Source organism: Cupressus sempervirens, chromosome 9 (genome assembly GCF_028749045.1).
Source record: "Cupressus sempervirens isolate cs-2001-9-10 chromosome 9, ASM2874904v1, whole genome shotgun sequence".
NCBI lineage: Eukaryota > Viridiplantae > Streptophyta > Pinopsida > Cupressales > Cupressaceae > Cupressus > Cupressus sempervirens.
Window position 1 is genome coordinate 195,621,997 of NC_143126.1, and position 20,724 is coordinate 195,642,720.

At 37.6% G+C, this 20,724-nt stretch overlaps 1 protein-coding gene across 2 annotated transcripts in view; it reads right to left on the minus strand.

The window, feature by feature from the left end:
* The window catches only part of LOC149538153 (transcriptional regulator family protein), an 88,606-nt gene extending 68,103 nt beyond the window's left edge, over positions 1 to 20,503 (minus strand). For both annotated transcript variants that reach the window (XM_089799543.1, XM_089799542.1), the window contains exon 1: positions 19,920 to 20,503. In XM_089799543.1, the coding sequence (XP_089655669.1) occupies positions 19,920 to 20,204 (285 nt within the window). In that variant the 5' untranslated portion in view covers positions 20,205 to 20,503. The remainder of the gene's footprint in view (positions 1 to 19,919) is intronic.
* Positions 20,504 to 20,724: the final 221 nt, after the last annotated feature.

Here is a 20,724-nt window from a genome sequence, read left to right on the forward strand (position 1 = left end):
AGATCTGCAGTATGTTCCTACCTCAGATCAGACTGCAGACATTCTCACCAAGCCTCTTGGTCCTGATAAGTTTGTCAAATTCAGAGGACAGCTTGGTGTGTTAGATAGATTAACCATTAAGGGAGGGTATTACAATAATAGATAAGACGTCTATTATTAGTTAATGGTTATCTTGTAAATATCTTTAGCTTTAGTTTGCTTTCGTTTTTTGCTTTCTCTGGAATAGAATGTTTCTATTCTTTACGATCGTTTCCTAAGGAAACATCGTCTCTTCCTTTTGTATAAATTGACCTTTCGGTCTCTGTTATTAATAAGCAAGTATTGACCAATTACCTTGTAATATCAACATCATTACATATGCTATCACAAGTTTCAGAGCAAATCCAAAATATTATTAACACCGAGGAATTCACCGGCGATAATGCCATAATAGGTGGAGAGGTGTACGGCGGATATGACTCATGAGCACTTGGGAATCACTAGCATGGTAGCCTAAAATGGTGAGGAGGTATAGAGGGTCTGCAAGAATGCGGAAGAGAATTCAGTTATGATTAATTTAATTAATTAAACATTCGAATTTGAAATCTTTAAAGAATATAATTATGTAATCACAGATTGTGAAATGCTGGATGTATGTAATCTTCTTAAATAATTGACAGAGTTGTCTACTTTGAGAATTTTGTATACCTGGGATTCACCCGAGTGTGTAGCCAAGGAGATGGGTGATGAGATGAGAGAAAGGAATCATCAATAATATGAATCAGTATCGAATATGACCAAACAACGTTTATCATTTTAATATGTTAATAGCTCAAGCATATTCTTGCTATTGTGATCTCCCGCTGCCAAGTCATATGGTGAGTTTATTACCAGAAAACCTAGTGGATGGCAAGATGACCCCTGTCTGTTCCGAGTAGGGAGGGCCTTTCTCACTAGAGATCGTGTGGGGACAAGTTGTGGTCTGAGGTTGGGTGGTTAAGCCCCTAACAATGATTCATCCCTCCACAAGTTACCGAACGCGCACCAGACAAAGATAAGTCATACATTCAATTGGTTGTCGGAAACAGGTATTATCACTTTTATGATTAATATGCAAGAAGGTAAGATTAATTGAATTATTTCACTATTTCACCTAGATGCAAGAGATAGATTTTATGGATTGTTTTTCATTCATATGAATATCGAATAAAAGTATATGTTCTAATCTTGAGTTACTATCACAGTTAAGTAATCGGAAGGAAAGGAATCTAAAGTGCTAATTGAATCCATGGTATCGGAAGCCCTAATTGAATCCATGGTATCGGAAGCCCTAATTGAATCTATGGTATTGGAAGCCCTATTTGAATCCGTGGTAGCGGAAGCCCTAACTAATATAGTAATATTAGAAGCCCTAAATGAACCGATGGTAAATGATCCCCTAATTGATAGAGTGGTATGTGATGCCCTAATTTAAAATATAGTGGTATTTAATTGTAATTATCATTTGATTTTGAAATAGTGGTTTTTAGATGTTAATCATCATGTGAAATTGTTATAGTGTATTTGTGGACTAACCCGAGTGGTTGTAGAAGCATCCCTAGTTTGATTTCAGTCTCAGTTCTCCGAGGTATGTGATTTTCAATTTATGTGGTAATTTCATTTGATGGTATTTCAAGTTTTTAGTTAAGAAATTTTGTTGAACTGATTTTAACAGTATATCTTATTCACATGAACATGAATAATATAACCGACTTCCTATGAAACGAAGTAATAATTGTATTCTTTGAGTATGTTAGATGTTTATTTAGACCGGGAAAACCGGATGTTACAATAGTTAAATAGATTGATTTAGTATCTATTATAATGTTGCCAAGCATCATGTGAGAGCAAAGCATGCTGTATTTATATATGAATCAATTTTGATTAACAGAATATTATATCTGAATAATATTAAGAATTGTTAAAATATTGATCAGATTTAAATTTGTAATTTCAAGTCCAATTTACTAAATAGTTAGATAGATTGATCTAGAATTCTATCTATATAAATTATATATATATATATGGCACTTGAATAGAAAAAACACTTTGTATTTAATATATAAAACTATCCAAAGTGTTGGTCTAAATAAGTATTTAGTTTACTTAGGTTAATGCATATTTTTAATATTTATTATTTATTTAGTCACCTAGGAGTATGTGCACTCTTGTGAGTTGTCATGTTGACAACACAAGAGTTCGCATCTCTTTTATGCACATGGTGTCTACAACATAGGAGTTAGCACACTAATTAAGCACATGGTGTCTACAACATCTCCACTTGAGATACACCTTGTCATTCTTATCCTCTCATCTAGAATGATGGATAAGACGTGTGCTTAGTTGTAATGCTTGTCTTATCTCCTAGCTCTTTCTAGAGACATTCTAGGTGCTTCCTGAGAGGCCTTTATATACAGGCACTCCTAGTGTGTACAGTCATCACATACAATACAGAGCAATGTGTGAGAACATACTCTGATATATTGATCATACTCCTTTTTGGTCTATACTTGTGCTTGTGTTCGAATTCTTCGATCTTGGGTGAATTTTGCCCTAAGGCAAATTTTTACATGGTATCAGAGCTATACCAAATTCTTACACAAAGTTGTCGTTCATACTATGTTGTCGAGTGGCAATCTAACCACGTTTGAAGACTTTGTTTATTTACATGTTTGTTGTGTACATTTATCTGCCCACTGATAGCAATATATATAGGAAATTTAATAGACTTGGGAGATTGAAATGGGTGTGACCCAGTGTGGAGTTGTGACCCATTGGAGTCATGGCTTCCATGCTGGACTCATGCCTCTAGTTTTGACATGACCTGTAAACACTCTACAAACCGACACCTCAATAATGTTGACATCATAATAGTGCAGGCGCCTGATGCTTATATTATAACTTTGCAATTGTTTAAAAGTGATTTCATGAATATGTAAATTTGTTTTTATATATATCTAATTTAAATTATTGCATATTTATAATATTTGTCAAAAATTATCTCATATATAATTTAATTTTATCCGACTAAATTATTTCATTAACACACCTTTTTAATGAAAGAGGATAAACACATGGATAAATATTACACCAAATACTTTGAGTAATGGCCTGCAAAATATCAACACATGATATTCACCATGTACTCTAATATTCTTATACAAGCAACTCATATGTCGTCAATTGAATGACATCTAGCATTTAGTTGTTGATTTATAAGATATAATCTATCATGATATGTTTCAACATTTTAAAATGTCCATCATAATAGAAGGCCATGGTCTGTTTAAGGAGCCTAATCTACCATGCAAGTTATCATCTATCATGGTTTGTTTCAGATCATAAGGTGTCTATCACAATATAGACAATCTATTTAAATAACTCAATCCACCATGCAAGTTATCATCTATAATGATCTGTTTCAGACATCATAAGGTGTCTATCACAATCGAAGGTTAAATTATTGAAAGATCATCACCTTCCAATAATTTTATAAATACAAGTGATAATCATTTGGAAGTCGTCACTTGCTCATGATGTACAAAGGGTCCTCAATGAAATAACATAAATATTTTCACTGGTAGCATAAACAAAATAGCTGAAACTCTCTCTCAATAATTACTATTTTATATCAAGTTTACCTTGGAAGTGGTTCACCTTCATTATGCAATAGGTTTGATGAGGGTGATAAAGAATAGCAAACTCCCTCTTAATCCAATATTTCACACATTTTTATGGATATTTGAAGTTCTTTTTAGAATGCATATTTCTTTAAATCCTAGTTTGGATTACTGTATTCAGCGAAAGAAGCTTGCTTTTTAAGTCTGTCAGGACATTTTGTTGCGGTGTGCCCATAATTGTCGCATCTGTAATATTGTACTTTAGAGTAGTTTCTTTGTTCTTGAGCAACTGTTTATTATTTGAGTACATGCTCTTTTTCCTTTTCAACTTAGTGGCGAGAATCTGAATATCTCCTTTTGTGGATTCCATGTTGATTCCTCTAGCTATTAGATTACACTCTTCTTGAATGAAGTCAGCCTTTAGTCAATCAAATTTGGGGAGTTTGGAGCGAGCACATATTCCTTGTCTAAAGTTTTCCCATGAAATAGGGAGTCTATTTAATGTTACCATTGTTAACTCTTTACTATCATAGATGTGACCAATTTTAAGGAGTTGATTTCTAAATTCTGTTATCTTCATAAAGTATAAGGTGATGGTCTCTCCTTTAATCATTTTTATATTAGTGAGTGGATTTTTGAGAGTAAGAAGCCTACTAGTGTTGTTAATTTCAAACATGTCGTCAAAGGCATTTATCATATCATATGCAGACTCTAACTTTGTGATAGTAGGTAATAAATGATTTTTCACTCCATCCACCACTAACTCCATTGCTCTAGTGTTGTCCTTTCCCACTGACTCTTCTCATTGTCTTCCATAGGTTTGGGGGATGACACTATAGTTATTCAATCATTCTTTTTCAAAATTAGCATCATTCACAATTTCCAAGCTTCAAAATCTGAAGCACCTTCAAGTCTGTCCTCGAGTCCCATGCCATTTCCCATCTTGAAATATAGTGTAACGATTTTTCAACAATAATTTAATAATAAAAAATCTGATCTGATGCTTTCTTCAGACCTGCTCTAATACCATGTTAAAATATTGATCAGATTTAAATTTGTAATTTCAAGTCCAATCACTATATTGTTGGATAGATTGATTTAGAATCCTATCTATATAAATATATATGTGGTACTTGAATAGAAATAACACTTTATATTTAATATATAGAACTGTCCAAAGTCGTCGCTCGTACTATGCTATCGGGTGGCAATCTAACCACATTTAAAGACATTGTTTATTTATGTGTTTGCCATGTACATTTATCTGCCCAACGATAGCAGTCAATATAGGAAATTTAATAGTCTTGGGAGATTGGAATGGGCATGACCCAGTGTGGAGTCGCGACCCATTTGAGTTGTGGCTTCCACACTGGAGTCACGCCTCCAGTTTTGACGTGACCTGTAGACACTCTACAAACCGACACCTCAATAATGCTGACATCACAATAATGTAGTTGCCCAAAATAATGAAGTCTAAATTATCAGTTCACACATTATATTATAACTTTGCAATAGTTTAAAAGTGATTTCGTGAATATGAAATTTTATATATATATATTTTCCCTTACCTTAGTCCTTGTTATCACTCCAACATTTTTATCTCCAACAATCTTATCTTGAGAGTGGTTAAGTTTCACCTTGCTATATAGGCAACTTCAGGGACCAAATGGCAGGAGGGCCCGTTAAGGTTGTAACTTCTGTCAGATTCATTTTATCATGAGATACCTTGCTGATGGTAAATCATTGTTAAGATATATATATATATATAATTGCACATTTATAATATTTCTCATACATTATCTCGAATATAATTTAATTTTATCTGACTGAATTATTTCATTAACAAGAATAAAGGACCAATATATTGTCTAATATTTATGCTATAACATTTATATCAGTTGAAAATAATGGAAATCAGAAATTTTTATATACACACACACATATACAAGAGATACTAGTATATGAATGCCCTAATCATTAATCACTTGTTATATGCCCTTAAGAGGGATAGGTCAGTGTTGTGTAGGGAGAGGCAGAGTAAATCCTCACAAGGTAGGTAAGTTCCAAGATGGGTAACAACATGTATTTCCAATGCCTTGAGAAAAAGTCTCAAGATGGGTATATACTATAAACATGCATTCCCAATACATTCAAGGAGCCTCCTTGTAAATTGGTATACAAGCGCCCTATGACAAGTAAATCCTCATCCTCCTTGGGCTTGATGTTTAGGAGAGGAGTTAGGGCTTAAGCATATTAATAGCCAAATGTATTATGAACCCTTAATTGTTTCTTAGTTTAATCTGATTTCAATGCATACTGTTGTATGTTAAATCATTGGAAACTGGCAACTGCCTAGGAAGGAACACTACAGGGATTAAGTAAATTGTCATCTCCAAGCACAATCCAAAACCCTAATTGGCAATTTTAGGGTAAATCAAGTAAATTCCTAGAAAAGAACATTACCAATACTATCAAAGCTTTGCTCATAACATCCTGCAAGGCAAAGATGAACCAATGAATCATCCCAATCAATACGAAGGAATCTAACAATGCACTTGTTCAGTGTATACTTCATGTATGCTATGTGTCTTCATATTTCTGTGTATATTTCGTATTTTCTAGCATATGTTCCACGTGCACTCCTACCATCCGTTGATCTAGGATAAAAAATAACTAAAGTGAACCCAAAGATATGAACTTATCAGTAAACATTGGGCAATCAAAATCAGTTTTGATGACATTACAAAGGTGGCTTTGATCCTTCTCTAGAAGATGCGAGAAACCTTGTCTTTAAATTGCAAACCTAGTAATTTATCAATGCATTGATTAATACCAAAGTTGCGCGGCAGAAGTTACTTCATAGAAAGATTCACACAAAAATTGCCATTGCTTAAGGATGAGCAATTTTGGGGAAAGGTGGACTGTAATGTCCCCTTTATAAAACAGAATTTCATAATAAATAACAAAAAAAATGTAAAAAATAAATAAATTGTAATGTTATATAATATGAATAAAAAACAATTAAGCATATCAATTTTGTGAAGTCTCTGGAGAGCCAAAGTTGAGATAATATATCTAAGGATTATTCATGAAAAAGTTAGATGGTTGTCAATGACATGCTTAGCATCAAGCAGACAAGCAAGTAGGCCATAGACCTCAATTAGTATATTCTTATTGGCAACATGTAGGCCATTTTGGGAAAGGATGGACTGTTGTTTGAACAATCGCATAGATGGCATCAAAGATAGTATGAAGTATATGATCAGCAAAAACAATAACGAGCATCAGTTCTTAGAAGGTGTGATTTGCAAGTAGACTCACCTTGGAAAGATACGTTTAAGATAGACTGCTGCTACTAGCATGTGAGCCAATAGCGGTCAAAGAATATCAAGCCTCACAGCAGACCAATCCAATAAACATCAATTGTATATGAAGACCAAAACGAAGATTCAAATGATCGAATCTAATAATATCAGCAGCTTGGTTAGCATTGGACAAGAATTGATTACTGCAGCTGTGACTTGACCAACAGAGAGCAATTATGAAGGACATCAACTAACTACAGCAATCAAGAAAAGTCTTGCAATCATCTCAAAAAACAGATTAACATAATCATAGAAGGCAATACATTAAACTATTGACGCACTATTTCTTAGTCATTGCCAACAAGATGATCGAAACTAACCAGTCAATTAATTAGTCAATGAATCAAGAGTTGTGTAACTAATCTTTTTTTCATATAAGGTGCAATTGGTATAATAATTGATTTGAATAAATCTTGAAGAGGTATGATTACTTCACAGACCAATCTGCTAAGATTATGAAGTGATGCAATTATAGATAAGCATGCAACATCCTTTCGGATGCAACCGATCCATTGTACTGCAAGATATATGAAGGAGATGAAAGAAAGAAATGAGAGAATATAGAAGATATATGAGGAAGAGATCACAAAGGAATGTATATATCACCTATGTTCACATCGTAGGAAATAGATCATATTATAGTGCAGGCAAGCATCATTTGACAGCAAACTATGCTGTAATGTATATATGAATCAATTCTGATCTACAAAATATTATATCCGAGTGATATTAAGAATATAGGGGCCAATATGATCTAGTATTTATGCTATAGCATTTGTATCAGTTAATAATAGTGAGAATCAGAATATTTGATATGTGTGTGTGTGCACTGTGTATGTGTGTATGTGTATATGTATATATTCATATACACAAATATATGTATATACATATATATGTATATATATATATAGATATATGTATAGATACATACATACATATCAGTTATTTAGACATGTTCGTGGTATACTTGTACCCTAATCTTTTTCCACTCGTTATAGCCCCTTGGGCCTTAAGGGAATAGGTCGTAAGGACATGCATCCAATGCCTTGAGGGAAAGTCCCAAGATGTGTATGATACTATGAACATGCATCCCCAATGCCTTGAGGAGAGTTGCTTGTAGATTTGTACGATTGGTAAATCCCCATCCTCCTTAAAGTTGATTCATAGAGGGAAGGAGTTAGGGATTAAGTATGTTAATTGTCAAATTTATTATAAATCCTTAATTGCTTCTTAGTTAAATCTGATAAGTACATACTAATGTATATTAAATTATTAATCATTGGAAATTGGCAGTCTCCTCCTAGTAAGGAACATTACAGAGATTAAGTAAATTGCCATTTCCAAGCACAATCCAAACCGTAAATGGAAATTTTAGGGTAAACCGTCTAAGTCCTCGTAGGATATTTCATTGTGATTGGTAGCAAGTGTTGGGTGCAAACTCCATTCTTGCAAATACCAAGATCTATTGCCAAAAAACTTCAAGGAATAACTATCTTTGTCACTCATAATACTCTTGGGTAGTTCATTGAGCTTCAACACTTCCACAATGAACAAATCAACAACTTGTGGTGAAACAAAATTTGAAGAAATTGCAAAGAAATGTGCATACTTGGTGTGTCTGTCTACATTAACATATATGAAGTCATTATCTTGAACTTTAGGAAGTCTGCTAATGAAATCTATTAAAACACTCGCCCATTGTTGCTTTGGAATAAGAATTGCAAAAGACCCACTAGGAACATTTGCTTTTGTTTACCGTACAGGGTAAACAATTTTCTCTCTTTGTCCATCTTTTTTGGCTTGTTGTCAATTTTCGTTCCTCCTTGTGCCAACCCTGGTATGCTAATGCACGAGCATCCTAAGCTTTCCTACAATCCTGCATGTTTGGAGGAATTTTGGTTAAGTGTTGAGGAGCATCGAGCTTGGATTTTGGTGAAGCTATGTTTTCATGGTTAGGGATGTGTTCGAGACACACTGGGAAACCTTTCCTCATGATTTCATAGAGATTGGATGGATTGAGTTGAAGTTTGAACTGTTTTTACCTTGCTGCTGGAACTATTTTTTTTCTGGTTTTTGGGTGCCTGTTGCATAGCATATAATTAATTATCCTTAATGAATGAGAGGCTGTGCACTTCAGGGATTGAAGAGGGCCTAGTGTAATTCCTTGTGTGAAGAGCGCAAGTCCTAATTCATTATAGGTTGGGAGATATGGCAATTCTCCTGAAGTATGACTAAGTTGAAGGTTAAGTTCATTCTTGCTGATTATGAACTTGAGTTGTTTAAAAGGTTGCAGAATCTGAAGCAAAAGGACATGACTGCGAAAGATTATACAAAGGAGTTCTACAAGTTGACTATTCGGTCTGGGCATAGAGAATTGTCAAAAGAGAAGGTAGCTCGATATATTAATGGTTTGAGATTCAATATTCAAGATGAGGTTGGTATGCTGAATATTTTTTCAGTTGAGGATGCTTATCAATATGCTTTGAAAGCAGAGGAGAAGCTAAAGAGGAAGAATCAAGGTAGTTCCCAAGGGAAGGAGAAACAAGATAGTTCGGCACAAGCTAAACCAAAAGTAGAAGGTGAACCAAAACCCATTGAACAGAAAAGAAGGACAGGTGGAAGTGGGTTCAGAGGTAATTGTTTCAAGTGTGGTCAAGAAGGGCATAGATCTTTTGAATGCCCGATTGGTAGGACAACTGCTGTTGTGAATGAGGTTGCAGTCCAAGATAGTTAGTCTAAGCAAGGAGAGAGTTTGTTGGCTCGACAAGTACTGATTGGTGAGAGGACATTGGATTCTTGTCTAAGAACTAGTTTGTTCAAGACTTGTTGTAAGGTTGGTGGTAAAGTCTACAAGGTGATTGTGGATGGTGGTAGCACTGATAACCTTGTTGCTGAAAAGATGGTTCAAAAACTTGGTTTGAAGAGAATGAGACATCCTTATCCTTATAGGATTGGCTGGTTGCAAGGTGAGCATGCTTTGGAAGTGAGGGAGCAATGCCTTGTTGATTTCTAGATTGGACAGTATAAGGATCAAGTGTTGTGTGATATTGTAGATATGAACAATTGTCATGTGTTACCTGGCAGACCTTGGCAGTATGATTGCAGGGTTGTGCATGATTTTGTTAGGAATGTGTTTACTATTGAGAAAGATGATAGGAAGTTTTCCCTGATTCCTTTGCAGAATGAAGAGCTCGGTAGGAGGAACCTGAGTATTGGCAATCGAGTTGAGTTGGCAGATTCTGAGAAGGTTGGAGATCAGCATGGAAAGTAGACTTATGGAACACCTGTGGTGGATGTGAAGAAGAAGAAGAAAAACAAGGGAAAGAGTGTACAAGTTGAAGACTTGAAGGACGTGTATGTGAAGAACCAATTTGGGATTTATGTGTTGAATCCCAGAAGATGTTCTTCTAGTTACTAGAACATCTTTTCGAACTTGGGGTCTCTGATGCAGGAGCATCCTAGGCATTCCTGCAATCCTGCATGTTTGGAGGGATTTTGGTTGCATTCCTGCAATCCTGCATGTTTGGAGGGATTTTGGTTAAGTGTTGAGGAGCATCAAGCTTGGATTTTGGTGGAGTTATGTTTTCATGATTAGGGAGTGTTGGAGACACATTGGGGAACCTTTCCTCATGATTTCATAGAGATTGGATGGCTTGAGTTGAAATTTGAAATGTTTTTACCTTGCTATTAGAACTGTGTTTTTTTCTAGTTTTTGGGTGCCTGTTGCAGAGCGTATAACTAATTATCCTTAATGAATGAGAGGCTACACACTTCAGGGATTGAAGAGGGCCTAGAGTAATTCCTTGTGTCAAGAGCGCAAGTCCTAATTCATTATAGCTTGGAAGATATGGCAATTCTCTTGAATTATTGATTTCTGGCAGTTTCACACAACAGTCTCTTGTGTGTTACTTTTACAATGGATGCGCACTTTTCCTTGGGGATCAGCCTTTGCGTATTCAAGGGGTTGTAGAGGACCTAGATTTCTACCTACAGTTCGAAGCACGAGTTCTAATTCAATCAGAGCTAGGAGATATCGCGATTATACTCGAATATCTATTTCTGGACATGTAATCAATGTTGCAGGTCAACTTGTGACATTTAATTTATGTATTTGTATTTAATTTGTGTTCTAGGTCGACTTAGAGGCTTAGATTGGTATAAGTAGGTGTAAGTAGAGGTCATGTGGAGTCTTTCAGTCATTATTGAGTTTGGGGATGGAAGGAAGGATAGATGTGAATTTGAAGAGCTAGAGTTACGGCTTAGGAACTAAAGGATCTCTTGGTGGACCTGCAGGTACAAGTGTGGATTCTTCTTGATGTTCTTATCCAATTGTGCATCTGGACTAGCTGAGATTGGTTGTAAGTTGGATCTTGCAGAACTAATTGTATTTTGTAATTGCTATTTGTATTTGGCCCTAACCCGAAAGGCCTTACAATTGAGCATATTGCATGTAACTAGTTATGTATCTATGAATCAAGAGCTGTAATTTGGTATTGGATCTTGCATTGTCGTTTCTTGGTGTTGTGTTTCCGTTGTGTGGTTGTCTAGCTAGGGGCTAGGACATCTCCTTTGGGGATTCTCCTGCCTTGCGCTGCGTCATATGCTGAATACCCTGGTGAAGTCAGTTGGTCGGAATGATATTACTAAGTCATGTCCCAAGTATGGAAAAGAACTCTTGCGAGAATGCCTGTCATATGCCTCAATCATGATACACAAGACACCTTCAAAATCCCGAATACAAAAGACAAGTATCCGGATTGCCCACTCTACTTGTGCCCTCTGTATGCTTGCTTTGACGAGGTGGTCATCGGGACTTTCATTCCACCACTTTCTGCACTCCAACCCATTCAACCCTTCGAATGCTATGTTCTACAGTGTTAGATGTACATTTGGCTCGTTCTACACTTTGGCCCTTTGTTTCTCCGTGTCTTTTACGCTTACCCGCACTCCTAAAGGCAATGTCTGCACATTTTGAATCATGCTGCTACTTTTTGCTTCCTTCTCCAATTTCTTCCGCCACACACGCTTGTCTGCAAAGTCCACACTCTTTATTGATTGCAACAAAAACGGTTTTGAAAACTACTGTAACTGCTTACTATGCTAGCACACCCTTGTGCCTATCCTTTGTTCTCGTCGTACAGCTGTACAGATGCCACACGATCTCCTTGCTTGTACAGATGCCTACCAGGGGTTGCTTCCTGCTTGCTGATGGTGATGCGTGGGGAACACTAATTTCCCTTCTGCCCTACTATGGTACTGAAATGATGCCTGTTGTGTCTTACCCTGCCCTTTTTCCTTTTTATAATTCACTGTACAGGGTCGTACGGTACCCTCATGTCCCCTGTCTGTACGGTGCTTTCTCCTTCAACGATCTCTGCCTTCTTGCTTGTCGTACAGTGGCTCTACTTCTACTTATGCCTCTTTTCGTTGAACCAGTGCCCACGCCATAGTTTCTCTTATGCACAGCCTGTATCGTTCTCATTCCTTATAATGAGCCGTATGGAACCATACAGTATTCTTCTCTCTGGCCGTATGACACCTTTTTTTCCTATTTGGCTTTCTTTAATAATATATCATATGGTATCTGCTGTTTGTACGATATCCGTTGTCCCAGACCATATGGTATTTGTTGTTCGTATGGTATCTACTTGTCCCGGTCCATATGGTATCTACTTGTCCCAAACCGTACAGTATCCACTATCCCAAACCATGTTTGTACAGTGTTATCTACTGTCCCAGACCGTATGGTATCTCTAATGTACAGGCATCTACTTGGCCGTACGGTACAGTAGGCCTCAACTTGGTCGTACGGTGGTAGTTCCTAGTCCGTACAGTACCTCCAAGCCATACGGTATTTTTCCTTTGCCCTGTGCTTGTCGTATAGTGCTTACTATTTGTGGTCTATGCAATATTAAATCCTCCTGCTGCTTCTCTACTTCCTGATTGTGTTTTCGTTTGACCAACATCTTGTATATATAAGCCTTTAATTTTTTGCCTTACTTTATTATTCTTTATTTTATTTTCCCTTTGAATTTGCTCATTGTAGGGTTTTGGTTTCGAGATGAAGTTTCATCTCCTATTTTGTGCTTCGCCTTGCTGATGATAAATTTTGAGTTTTGAACTTTTAACTAGTTCCATTACCTCATTTCCATCCAATGTCCACAATTTAATCCTTCCATTGTTGTCTACTCTGATTTTAAATGGTCCAAGCCATTTCACCTTAAACTTTCCACGCCTGACCTCATTATGCCCATTATATTTTAGTACTAACTAGCCAAGTTGGAACTTATTTATTTTTAGATGTCTATCATGCCACGCTTTGCACCTATTTTGTATCACCTCCGTGGTCCATTGTGCCAACAATTCCTTTTCCTCGAGTTTATTAAGACTATGCAATCTTTCTCTTAGGCTTTCCATGTCGCCTAACTTATTCTGAATCGCAATCTTCAGACTTGGCATCATAAATTCTGTCGATACCACCGCTTCTTGTCCAAACATCAATTGGAACGATGTGTGTCCTGTTGTCACTTTGTAAGTCATTTGGTATGCCCAGAGTGCAAACAGTAGTTTTTCTTCCCAGTCTTCACCTTCTACCGCACATGACTTGTATATTACTACTACTAAGATTTTGTTCGTAGCCTCTACCTATACATTTGCTCTTGGGTAGTACGGGCTCGATAAAGAGTGATATATTTTGAATTCCATTGTTAATAGTTTGATGGCGTGATTGACAAAATGCCCTCCACAATCACTCGCTATCTGAAGCGGAATCTCATATCGAGTGATTATTTGTTCATATATGAATTTCGTCGTACTAACTGCCAAGTTGTCTGGTAGGGCTCGTACCTCTACCCAATAGTATCTTTCGTGCCGTTGTATTGGGTCCCATATGTCCTCCCGCTGGATCCTTGTGCTTCTTTCAATACTTTTGGTATTTCCTCTTCTAATACACACCATCGCAGAATGTGATCAGGCCCCATTTTGTACAGTAATTCATTAATCAATTGAAATGCACGGCTTCTTAGTATTAGTTTTCGTCTTCCATTTTGTTCTCTTGGTGGTTGTCCAATGGAGAGGTATTCCCCGATACTTGTGTACCATTCCGATAGTACTGCGATTTGAAATAACTGCGCATCTGGAAAATCATCATTCACCCCTTCAGTCGGTTCTCCTGTTTTAATTCGCGAGAGATGGTCTGCACTGACATGACTCTTCCCAGGCCGTACTATGATTTTAAATGTGAATTCTTGCAACAAAAGCAACCACCTGCTAATTCTTCCTCGGATGATGGATTTATTTACAAGGTAAAGCAGAGCCTGATGGTCTACATAAAACACGAATGGTGTCATCAGCAAGTAATGTCGGAACTTTTGTACTGCATACACCATTCCCAAAGCCTCTCGTTCTGTTGTGTTGTAATTCTTTTCTGCTTTTGATAGTAGTCGGCTGGCAAAATACACCGGGTGATCTAACCCATGGTTACTTGTCTGTGCCAAGGTTGCTTCTATTGCGTAGTTAGATGCATCTACGTGAACATGGAATTCCTTGCCCCAGTCTGGGTATGCCAATATAGGTGTTGTAGCCAATCGTACCTTTAGTCCTTCAAATGACTCATCCTATTCTTTCTCCCATTTGAATGGTTCCCCTTTGCATGTCAATTTGTCCAGTGGGTATGATACCTTTGCGAAGTTCTTGATGAACCTTCTATAATACCCCATGTGCCCTAAGAAGGACTTCACTTCCGTTATGTTTGTAGACGGTGGCATTTCCATTATCACTCTAACTTTGTCTGGGTCTGTTTTCTGTCCTTCCTTACAGACTATATGTCCCAGTAATTTTCCCTGTGGGACCATGAACTTGCATTTCTTTAGATTTAGGGCTAGTATAGCCCTTCAACATCTCTCCATACATTCTCCCAACATCGTCAGATGCTTGTCTTCAGTGCTGAATACTAACCAGTCATCCAGGAATGCTTTGAAGTTTCCAATAGACATCTTGTCGAATATGTGTAATATGATTCCTTGTAATGTGGTCGGTGCATTGCACAGCCCGAACGGCATTCGGTTGTATGCATATACCCCATCTTCTACTACGAACATTGTTTTGAGCTTGTCTTCTTTCGCTATGCAAATTTGATTGTATCCTAAGAACCCATCCATAAATGAATAAATCTCGTGTCCAGCTACCTCCTCCAATATACTATCTGTAAATGGTATCGAAAAGGGGTCCTTAATTGTTACTGCATTGAGACATCTGAGGTAGACGCATATCCTAATTTGAGTGGTATCCTTTTTCAAGAATATCACTATGGGTGACACCCATTAGCTTGTTTGGACCTTAAAAATAATATTGGCATCCAACATTCGATTAATTTCATCTGTAACCTATGCCGCATAATTTTTATTTATCTTGTAGGGTCGCTTCCGTACGGGTAGTGCACCTTCTACCAGCATAATGCGATGAACGCACAACTCCGATGGAACTCCTTTCAGATCTTTGTATGTCCATGCGAATACATCTTTGTATTCCAAAAATATTTTAAATGCAGCTGCTTTTAATATTGGATTCCAATAATCTCCCACCAGTAAATTCTTTGGTTCAGTAGCATCTCCCAGATTCATAGTTTGTATTGTGGCCTCTTCATATTTTATTGGCTTTTCCTTATTGAATATATGTGCAGGGGTTTCATCCAATTGTGTGTTCCCTTCTTTTATATCTCTAAATTCTTTTGGAAATCCATCTCTGTTGCATTCTTCCTCTATCGTTAGTATGTTGCAACTTTGGAAGAGTTCACAGTCCTCTATCTGCTAGTGAAATAGACCGTTCACTGAGTCCAAACCGTCGCCTTCGATCCACCTTCCAACCATAGGACTCCTTCCTCATCTAGTTCCATTTGCTTCTTACCTTCATCGTCTCCTTCTGAATCAGATGATCTGGCTTCTTCTCCCACCATTTGTGTGTGTAAATCAATAATGTGTGTAAATCAATAATGAATCTTCGTCCTCTTCTCTCCATTGATAGTGTATTCTTCTTCCAGTCATGTTTAACCTTTGCTTGTACGAGCCATCCTCGTCCAAGAATGGCGTTATATCCCCTTCTTTTTAGCGAGATGACTACAAAGTCAAGCAGGAACGGCTATGTTCCAATCATTACTGGTTGTGCCATCAGGATCCCTAAAGACTTAATGCCATGTTGGTTTGCAGCTAGCAATTGGAATGTGGGGGGCCACAACGTCGGCTGTCCCAACTTCTTCCAGGTATCTTCTGGTAGGACATTTACCCCTGAACCTCCATCCAAAATTGTGTCTGAGAGGATCGTTTCCAATATACCCATTTCTACGACCACCAGATGCCTTCCTAATGTGAGGGCTAGCAGCATTGGGTCTCTTGCGCTTGTTCCGCTTCCCTTCTCCTTCCTAGGTTCTTCTCGTAGTTTAGCAGTCGGAGCCATGTTTGTGAGTGTCATTCGTAGTTGGGGCATTGTAAAGATCAAATCATTTAATTTTATTGGTACTTCGGATTGTAATATCCGCCTTATGATATTCTGTTATGCGTAGTTCCTCATTGAGGTACTTGTAGTGTCCCCCTTCTCCGTTTGTGATTTCTCTGTCTACATCCCCTTCTCAATTTTTGCCCGTGCTTCTTCCAGTGTCTTCTTTTCTTCTGTCGACTTTGGGTACAGCTTTGCTTGTTTACATGTAATTGCCAAGACTTTCTCTTCGTCCATTCCCGATTCGATGCTGATCAAATTCACTCCTAATTTCGATTTCGGGCACTTGGCATCTTCATGTTCTCCAAGACCACACCATCTACATAACAACTGCAGTGTGTTCGTCATTGTACAATTTCGTGCAAAGTGGCCTCACAAGTTGCATGCCTGACATTGAACCATCGGTCGGCCATTTGCATCATACTAAATTCAACTGCAGCCCCCATTATTATTGTTATTATTGTTGTTGATGTTATTGTTTTGTCCCCTTCTGTTGTTTACGTACCCACCCAAGGTGGCACCGTCATTGTTTGTGTTTTCATTCCCTCCTGACATGGATGCTTCTTATGTCAGGAGCACTTGTTGATGCCCTCTTGTTTTCATATTGAACAAGCATTCCTTTGTGGAATGTCCCGCAATTTGGCAGATATCACAGAACTAATTCTTCAGACAGGATCCCTTAGTGTGACCTTCTGTCTTGCATTCTCTGCACCATAGCTCGTTTTCTTTGGTCTAGCTATTCCCTTTTTGCATATTCTTAAACTCTTCATCATCCTCATCATATCCTTCTAGAGGGCTCGGACCTTTTTACTGCCTTTTTCATCACTACTGCTATCCTTAGAAGAGAATTCATCCGAGTTAGATGATCTGCTTTTCTTCTTCTTTTTTGTCTTTTGTTCACTCTCTAAGTCCATCACTCAATTGTACACTTCAGTGTACGACGAAGGCGATACAATCTTCATTTTCCTTTTTAACTCCAGCCATAGTCCCTCTATGAACCATCTCTTTTTCAGCCTGTCTATTGGCTTACTTTCCATTTTATTTACTAATTCTTTTAGTTTTCTAGCATATACACAAACTATTTCATTTCTTCCTTGTTTTGTGGTGTAGATTTCTGCTGCTATCTCGTCATCATCTCATAGCAATTGAAACTCTGTAATACATTCCTTCTTTATGTTTCCCCATGTGGTTAGCTTTGCCGGATCGGTGCCTGAAAACCAATCGATTGCTACACCTCGTAAGGTGGCTGGAAATTGCCTTGCCCATTCGCGTGGTCGCTTTCTCCATTCGCTATCCAAATCGTTTCACAAGTTTTACAGTGTCTAATTGGGTCAGCCGTGCCATCCTTGTCAAACTTTGGTAACTTTTCCTTTGGACTGGCCATCGATACCCTTTCTTTCTTTTGTTGTGCATTGTTGTCAGTACCCGCATTGTTCTGTACTTTCGTACCACTCTGAACACCTACGTTATGGACACCTACGTTCTCGAGTGGTGTGAAGGCTTCCTCGAGGAATTGGTTGTTTCGACCAAACTATATTTGCTCATCAGGTGTATCAGGGACGAAGAGTTCACCCCGCGCTCATGTTCCTTCGACACTCCGAACCACGCTGGTCCTTTCCCTTCCGTCCGGATTCCCCCTTGGCATATACCAATTTGCCAATTCTTCTTTTGTTCGTTCAATCACCCTTCGCCTTTCTCAAGCTTCTTATATCAAACTTTCCCTAGATCGTCTTGGCAACTGCACTCCATTTGTCAACGCTCCCGTGGTACCATGGTCACCTCCTGTGACACCACTGCCATACACTTCAACGAGTTGTTGGAGTTTGTGCCTCCGATCCCTTTGCTGTGTGCGGTTTAATATTTTCCCATGCCACACTTATGTTGTCATCTTCTAGATTCTTAATTCTATCTTTATTCAATGTGTTTGGCATTCATAGCACCCGGTCCTTATAGGCAACGACACCAAATGTTAACCATACAGAGTAAACGGTTTATTAATGCATTCAGACAACAGACAAGAACATGTAACACAGAAGTATTCCTTTTATTATTTGCATGTATACAGAAGATGCTACAATATTCGATATGATTGATGCCAAATGTTTGCTTTTTGTTCAAGTACATATATCTATCTAAAGGGGTGACTCAACCGTCACGCAACCTTTCGATTCTAATCTACCTGTCGACTATACAATGTTTACCGACAACAACTTTCTTTTATTCCTTTGACAACATTCTCTAATATGAATGAAGTTATTATCATTGAGTCCCTTCTATGTGAATCATTCCCCAATATGTCTATAGCTCTCGAAAAACCAAAGACGACCCACCAAGTGAGTATCATAAACCACTTTAAAACATTCCTTTCATTCTTGGTTTTTCTTGTTAGAGAAGAAGTCCATTACATTTTGTGTACTTGTCATTCAATTGTTTCAATTCGAATACATCAATTAAAAACCTATTCTTAGCACAATTCAATATAATTTTCGCCCACCAATCAACAAAGATGTCAAACATTGAACTCAGAGTTGACCTTCTCAATAACACATCAACCACGACATTTTTTTCCATATTAACTGTCAAAGTCATTGTAGATTGTTTTTTCAGTTTTATGGTCACGCATTCAGATCCTCCTGATTAATCTTGAGCACAAATTAAACCTCCAACAAATATTGTCAGGATTTGGTTAATTTCTGCAGGGGAATCCGATTCATTAAATGCTTATTATTATGAACAAAAAAATCATCAAACATTCTATATTTTTTTGCAGATTCAGTCACAATAACTCAATCCTATTTCATTGATAAAGTAGGACATCTAAAACCAAAGGGGCTGTTCTGGGGTGCTCAAGGAAAGATTTGTAACTTATAACAGGACAATGCCAAGTACAGTTCGTCCATCTACAATTTATAAAACCAAGACTCCAGCCTCCTACAAAGTTATGAAACCCTAGTTTTGCAAATTATCCCAATTCTCAGAAGGATAATGTCATAACTTGCCCCAAGCAAAATCTACCAGCAATTAAGACCCTCGCATCTATTCCATGGAAAAATTGTAACATTAGGACGTAACTCACGCATTTCATACCAAACTTAGCTCGGCCACCCCCAAAAGTGGCATCGTGCCTAAAATCAACAAACCCGTAATCGTTAAACATGGGTAACGAATGGTGTGAAACTTGAATCATCAGTCCCAGATAATTCAAATTCGCAAATTCAAACCCTAGTTTGCAAAATTACTCGTTTTCATTAAACTCCAGTATATTACAGTGCTTTATTGACGGAGAACATGACATGATAATCTGACATTCAAGATAAAAAATAAATACGAACGAATACGTAGGTTATAAATCAAACCCTAAAATACATGCCGCTAAAAAGAAAGCCCTTTTACAACAATTGGGAATAGTTTTCCAAGCTCTACATACCTCGGGCTCGGGAGACGCGGCCATTTCATCATGAGCATAATCAACGATTCCCAAACCGCCTTTGCTGGGCCGTTGTACTTCAACGGGATTTGAAATCGCAGGAGAAGGGCTTTTCGAGGGACTCTTCTCAACGGCTACGGCAGCTTGTGGCGAAGGAGACGATAAAACTGGAGAATTATTTTCCTCTACATTTTCGTCTTCTTCCATATCTTCATCAACGTCCATGTCTTCGTCATTGTACAGAGAAAGCAGTGCAATTCCTTCGGCTTTTTTCTTACTCGTCATTTTTACAGTGCTAAGTGATACTGTGCTAGAAAGGGTTTTCTACAGCTTTCCTGGAATATAAGAAAGTAGTTGGATTTCTTCCGGATTACCAAGTTTCGGCTTTAATCATACGCTGGTATCTATAGGTGGGCCGGCTCAGCGTCAGCGAAAAATCGAAATCGAGTTTGTACTTACACTGTCAGTAATTAATGACAATCATATGATAAGCTTTAATCATGGCGAATTGCAGCTACGGTCGACCTCGGGCCAAGCCTACTACATCTGACCAAGAAGTGCGTCTTTAACAAAGAACTCTGAATGAAAAAACAAGACTGTTTTGTTGTGCATTTTTATTGTTATTGTTTAAGTCTTCGTAAGTAAGAAATTTAAGTCTTCATTGTATAAGTTCTTTTTTCAAGTTTTCTTGTTTGTGGTTTTTTGGGATTTTTTCATAAGAATAGATGGGTCAAACTATATTATTATTAATAAAAATAATAATAATAATAGATAATAATAATGAAAAGTGGGAGGAAATGATATC